The 6,459-nt window shown below is 29.7% G+C and overlaps 1 protein-coding gene across 5 annotated transcripts; it reads left to right on the top strand.

Annotated features, from left to right (window-relative positions):
- LOC107624246 (peroxisomal (S)-2-hydroxy-acid oxidase) lies at positions 2,881-6,237 on the top strand. 5 transcript variants are annotated; one of them, XM_016326729.2, is made up of 12 exons: positions 2,881-2,949; positions 3,312-3,479; positions 3,569-3,693; positions 3,932-3,978; positions 4,065-4,142; positions 4,408-4,532; positions 4,652-4,703; positions 4,815-4,877; positions 4,951-5,020; positions 5,445-5,545; positions 5,630-5,734; positions 5,809-6,237. In XM_016326729.2, the coding sequence occupies exons 2-12, from the start codon at positions 3,337-3,339 to the stop codon at positions 5,971-5,973; spliced, it is 1,074 nt and encodes a 357-aa protein (XP_016182215.1). In that variant the 5' UTR covers positions 2,881-2,949; positions 3,312-3,336; the 3' UTR covers positions 5,974-6,237. The 5 variants fall into 5 exon arrangements, with proteins under 5 accessions (XP_016182215.1, XP_016182218.1, XP_016182216.1 ...); XM_016326732.2 differs by lacking the exon at positions 2,881-2,949 and adding an exon at positions 2,964-3,012; XM_016326730.2 differs by lacking the exon at positions 2,881-2,949 and adding an exon at positions 3,002-3,212.

The raw sequence follows: 6,459 nt of genomic DNA, 5'->3' as shown, positions 1-6,459 counted from the left end.
AATAAATATTGTTACTTATTAAAATTTACCAATATATTTTGTCTATTCTTAAGTTAAAGTAGCTGTATTTATGTTTAAAAATGATTTTTTATTTTTTTATTAGTTTAAATATCTACTAAAATTACTAAAAATAAGATGAATGCACAATATTTTATCACAATAATGACAGATTTATTGGTTTAAAATAATTTACAATGTTTTTTCCTATTTCAAGATATTTAATAAAAGTTTTTCTAAGAGAATATAGAATATAGTTTATACTTAGCCTTTATGCATAAGCACCATTATATATAATTATCCATGATCCTTACAAAAAGAGAGATAAGTAAAAAATATAAAGAAGAAGAAGACGTGCAACAGCCTTCATCGATGTTATTTCATCGTTTAATTTTCTAAATTAAAAATGAAATTAAGCACGTAAATAATATAATTTAAACATTGAGAAGACTCAACATATGAAGAATTATGATAAAATTAATTTGTATGAGATAAAAATGATAAAATTTATAGCAAAAAATTATAAAAAAAAAAACTTAAATAAACAGGGACAAAATAAAAAAATAAAAGAGATAGAGTACAATAAAGAATAATAATATTTCATAGTTTAGGAAAAAAATCAAAGAGTAAAAATAATGCATTCTAGGAGGAAAAAAAATATTATCGAATAAAGAATAATTGGTAAAAAAAATGAGATTCTCTTATAGCATATATGACTTTTTATAGTAAATAAATTTTGAAATTTAAAAATAGATAAAAGAAAAAAAGAAAAAAATAAAATTTTATTTTTTAATAAATTTAAAAAATATTTACTATCATATAATTAATGATGGACATATAACTATTAGACAATAAATTATAAAAAATTATTAATAGAAATCTTAAAATTGATATTAAAATTAAAAAAAAATATAAACAATGAATAAAACTCTGAAATTTAAAATCAAAATTGTAATGATCCGACTTTCAGCATGTTATGACCAATGTTAGTCATCAAGTGTTACCATTCAGTCGACCTTAAAGACTTTAAACACTCTAGACGATATATTAGTTATATTAATATGAGCCTGTAATAATAGGGTTGGAAATGAGTCAAGCCACCTCATGAACAAGTTCAAACTCGACTCATTAATAGCTCGATAAGCTAAACTCGTGAGCTGGTGAGTCAAGCTTGAGCCTAAAATTGAGCTCATAAATTAAATGAGTCGAGCTTGAGTTTAGATAAGCTCGGCTCATTAACTCGTGAGTTGGCTCGATTATATATATTAATATACATATCCTATATGTATTTAATCTATACTTTTAATATTATATATATAATTTTACATTATATAGATATATATTAATGTTCTTAATTATTAATCTAGGACATAAATAAAAAATTTATAATTGATAGATAAACAATATATAAAATTAATTTTTTTAAATATTTTTAAAATATATAAATTATAATTTATTAATATAGAATTATAGATTATGTCTTTATTATTTGAGCAAGCTCCTAAGTTCGAACCAGCTTGCGAATTTTTTGTGAGCCGAATTTGAACTTAAGAAATAAGTTCAATTATCAATGAGTCGAATTGTGAGCCAAGCTTAATTTTTGTAGCGTATGTTATAATCATGAGTTAACCGTCTATCGATACTAGTTATAACAATTAGACATACAATACGTTCATGATGAAAGCGAAAAACTGTGTGTATATATAAGTGCCTGTAGACTAGGTTTTTTATACAATACGATTCATCATATATTACATTAGATTTCTTGATCACATATTATTAGTAGAGACTCGTACAGACTCTTAAGACTTAATACCAAACTCTGGCTTCACAAAAGCTATCTTAGATGGGAGCTGGCCTAACTTATACACAAAAGATTATATCCTTTGTAAAAATCTACTAAGGGCGAGGGAAAAGAAACTAAACTCCTGTCCTGACTCTATTTCTCTTGGTGCACCATCTTCCGATGGGTTAGAAGTCAAGTTGATGATCATCTGATTCTCCTAAGTTGTATATATACGAGTCTCTATTAGTAGTATGTGGTCAAAACTAATTTATGATGAATCGCATTGTATACAAAATCTAGCCTACGGACATTTGTATGATGTATACTTTTCTACTTTTATGGTAAATGTGTTGTATGTCTAACTGCTATAACTATTATAAATTTATTTATTCCAGTCAAATCAAATAATTAATAAAATTAATTAACTATAATTAACTTAGTCAAATAAAATATTAAATGAATTAATATTTATAGCAACTAATAAATGATTAATTTTAACACTTTTAAAAACTATTAATCAAAAGTCATTAGACGAAAAATTAATGTAAATAAAAAAATAATATATTTATTCCAATCAAATCATATAATTAATGTAACTCATTAATTATAGTTAATGTGGTCTTACAAAATATTAAATAATTTGATATTTATCTCAATCAATAAATAATTAATTAATTTACGCATATAAATGAATCAAATAAAATAAATTAGGAAAGAAAAAGTTAATTTTAATAATATATAATAGATAATAAATAGTAGATAGATAAGCAAAGAGGGTGGCAATGCACGACATAATGAAAGATATTTTTTGACTTAAATGCACAATTAAGTAGTTTTGTTTTAGGCAGAAGCGTATATGTTGTGTAGAGAAAAGTCAAAAAAGGAATACTAGAACTAGTAACTTTTGGTATTTGTAGTCGTTAAATAGCTATTAATGATGATTTTAATGATCTGAAATTGGTGTGAGATTTCATCTAATGGCTCACTTTTTCTTACTGGTTACATATTGGCAAGAATTTAAAAAAGTTGCTGCCCCTAAACTTTTCTAAGTCGAAATATTAAACAATGACTAATCAATGATAAAAATCAAAGAGCCTCCCTCATCTAAATGACTAATCAATGATCTTCACCTAAGCCAATTCTGCAGTGCATGTCCCTTTCCCTTTGTATTACTTTCTTTCCACTTTCTTCTACTATTTCTCTTGCTGTTTCAGTTGTTTACGCAAATTGTACTTTGACTTCATTCACTTTTATCTCTGAATTATTATCTGCTTTCCTCACTATTATTTCACCATTGTCTTCTCTTCAGCTTCATCTAATATTTCTCTCTAATCTGTATATATTTATAACGAAGTAAGGCATTATCATAGCATAATATGTTGAATAAACTTCATTAAGATCTGGTTGTAGATCGCCTTGCATAATCCGAGTATATGAAATTCTGAAACAACTTTTCTGCAAACTTCTTTATGCTCTAGCATGAAAAGTTATTTAGAGCTTATTCATGTTGTTAATAATTGTATTTCAGGGTTAGTATTGTTAATACAGGGAGAATGAAGAAGCAGATAACTAATGTGAACGAGTATGAGGGTATTGCAAAGGAAAAACTGCCAAAGATGGTTTATGATTACTATGCATCGGGGGCAGAGGATCAGTGGACTTTGAAAGAGAACCGAAATGCATTCTCAAGGATTCTGTAATCCAATTTCCCCCTGAACTTTGTTTTAATTCATAAGTTTCAATCCTTGATCTTCTCAGATGAGTGGTGTTTGATTTAAAATATAGGTTGCGACCACGCATTCTTGTAGATGTAAGCAATGTAGACATGACAACAAGCATATTGGGGTTCAAGATTTCAATGCCTATCATGATTGCACCCACAGGCATGCAAAAGATGGCACACCCTCAAGGTAAACTCTAATGCTATTTGTACACCAAAATCAGCCACTAAAACCAGCCACCAATGTATTTATGTATAAATACATGTGTGATTTAATTTATTTTCAATGTGTATTTGTATTTCAAGATGTATTTTATACTGGTGGCTGATTTTGGTTATTGATTTTGGTGTACACGTAGCATAATTCATTTGTTATTGCAGATAGATAGATACTAGTACTTTGTGTCTTCATATAAAGCTTTATGCAGGAGAATTAGCAACAGCTAGAGCGGCATCAGAAGCTGACACTATTATGGTTTGTTTGGTTTTCTTTCCAAGCAAAATGTTTGCTTCTTGCTTACAACTTTAGGCACTTATTAACTTTCATAATATTTGTTGCAGACACTATCAACAGTGAGTACTTGTAGTATTGAGGAGGTTGCTTCAACAGGACCTGGCATTCGTTTTTTCCAACTATATGTGAGTATAAGTAAGAGAAGGTGGAAACTCAGGTACAGTCAACTTCACATGAAGTTGATAAGTGAAAGCCATTAAATGATTTGACTAAATTTTCATTTAACGGTCTCTCAGCTATCAACTTTACATGAAGTCGATTGCACCTGAGTTTTCACCTTAAGAGAATATCCGGTAGATTTCTTTCAAAGCTTCTTTGCTGTAATGTGTTGTGCATCTTCCTCTTTTGATGTCTGCTTATTCTACTCTTTGTTACCTACTCTATCTTTAGGTATATAAAGACAGGAATATAGCTGCACAACTTGTGAAGCGAGCAGAAAAGGCTGGTTTTAAGGGGATTGTACTCACTGTGGACCGTCCATTTCTTGGTCGTAAAGAGGATGATATCAAGAACAGGTTGGCAATCAATCAATTATTCACAAATATGTAAACAGGAACAATCTTTTAGAATCAGTGACTAGTACACTTTTTCATTATATAGATGTGATTGCCTTGTTTGATGGAGTTTCATGCAGATTTAGATTGCCGCCACATTTGACACTAAAGAATTTTGAGAAGAATGATGGGGTGTGTGGTAGTAAGAAGTTTGAAATCAAATATGTCTCCCATGGATGCTCATTCTGTCAATGTTGATGATATTGTTTCTATAATCTAATCTATTTTGGAATCACCTTTCAGACTGGTGGCTCTATTCAAATTTCTCATGCTCGTGGCCAAATCGACCCGTCTCTTAACTGGAAGGTGATTTGTTATTAACATATTTTACATTGGAGGCAAATGCATGCGACAGTAGTGTTTTAAAAACTTGTTACAGGATGTGAAATGGCTTCAAACGATTACTTCATTGCCAATTCTGGTGAAGGGTGTACTTACTGCTGTAGATGGTAATAAGCATACTGAATCAGACCCTTTCTATTGATCTTTGCTAATATTGTTTTGGGTAAAGTACTACATTGGTCCTCTACGTTTGGGTGTAATCTTGTTTTGGTTTTTAAATTTTGAAGTATTCTATTTGAATCCAAAAAAGTTTTATTTAGATTCAATAGAGTTTCACCATAAAGTCAAAGTTAAATAATTAACGAAATGTCCTACATGACAATAGTACAAGATCGATAATATGAAGAATAAGTACAAGCTCCAGATACACGACATTGAAGCTAAATGAAACTTTTTTGAATTCAAATAAAACATTTTAAACTTTAAGGACAAAAACAGGATTTCGTCTCAAACGTATAAGACCAATTTAATACTTTAGCCTGTTGTTTTTCTATGTTGAATGAAATTCCACATCCCATGCTAATTATGCAGCAAGGTTAGCTATAGAAAATGGAGCTGCAGGAATCATTGTTTCCAATCATGGAGCTCGGCAACTTGATTATGTACCCGCAACAATTATGGTTTTGGAAGAGGTATTGTGTTGTAAATTGTAACTGGAAAGTGAGTGGTTTTCCATTTCTGTTGAGTCGCTGTAAGAAAATAAATGGCTTGATCAGATAGTGGAAGCTGTAGAAGGAAGAGTTCCTGTTTTGGTGGACGGTGGAATCCGGCGAGGGACAGATGTGTTTAAAGCATTGGCTCTTGGAGCATGTGGCGTATTTGTAAGTATATGAAAGAAAAATGTATATATTATGATGTTATATAGGAACATGTGTTGAATGAGAATTGATTTCAGATTGGAAGAGCAGTGGTGTTTTCATTAGCTGTGGATGGTGAGGCTGGTGTGAGGAAAGTGCTGAAGATGCTTAGAGATGAGCTTGAAATGACAATGGCACTCTCTGGTTGCCCTTCACTCAAACACATAACTCGCGACCGCATTAAATTTGCTTGCAGCCTATAGATTATACAACAACATTGCATCTGCACTTGTATGCTTCACAATAATGCTGCTACCATCCTAGTTGCCTACTTCCTCACACTTCCAAGTATCTACTCATTTCTTTTTCTTATTTCAATACCACTTAAGAATTTCAAGAAATCATAATAATTGGTCCGACAAAGTTGTTATGGTTGTTAAGTTCTACACTTGTACCAAAGTACTACTTTGAGTGAATGGATAGATGCTGTATTTTATATATATATGTGTATGCATATGAAATTCTATCAAGTATGTAACAGAGCACTTTTTGGCTAAAATATTAAATATAAAATAATTTATTTAATTTATCTCATTTAAACCTCTTCTTTTTTTAATACCGTACTAAAAATAATAATCATTTATCATTGAGAGTTGAACAATCTTACAATCCCTGATTAAATGTATTTGTCAAATTAATTCAAAAAAATTTTTTTGAATTTTGTATTTGTAAACATAATGTTTATCAAA

This window comes from Arachis ipaensis, chromosome B10 (genome assembly GCF_000816755.2).
Source record: "Arachis ipaensis cultivar K30076 chromosome B10, Araip1.1, whole genome shotgun sequence".
NCBI classification, from domain to species: Eukaryota; Viridiplantae; Streptophyta; class Magnoliopsida; order Fabales; family Fabaceae; genus Arachis; species Arachis ipaensis.
The sequence above is the reverse complement of the archived record's forward strand: the minus strand, read 5'-3'. Positions and strand labels throughout refer to the sequence as shown.

Bases quoted from the DNA above. Each gene is read 5' to 3' on its own strand.
- LOC107624246 (XM_016326729.2), top strand. From the start codon at position 3,337: ATGAAGAAGCAGATAACTAATGTGAACGAGTATGAGGGTATTGCAAAG. The intron at 3,979-4,064 runs GTTTGTTTGGTT...TATTTGTTGCAG, and splicing joins CAGAAGCTGACACTATTATG to ACACTATCAACAGTGAGTAC. The intron at 4,143-4,407 runs GTGAGTATAAGT...CTCTATCTTTAG, and splicing joins TTCGTTTTTTCCAACTATAT to GTATATAAAGACAGGAATAT.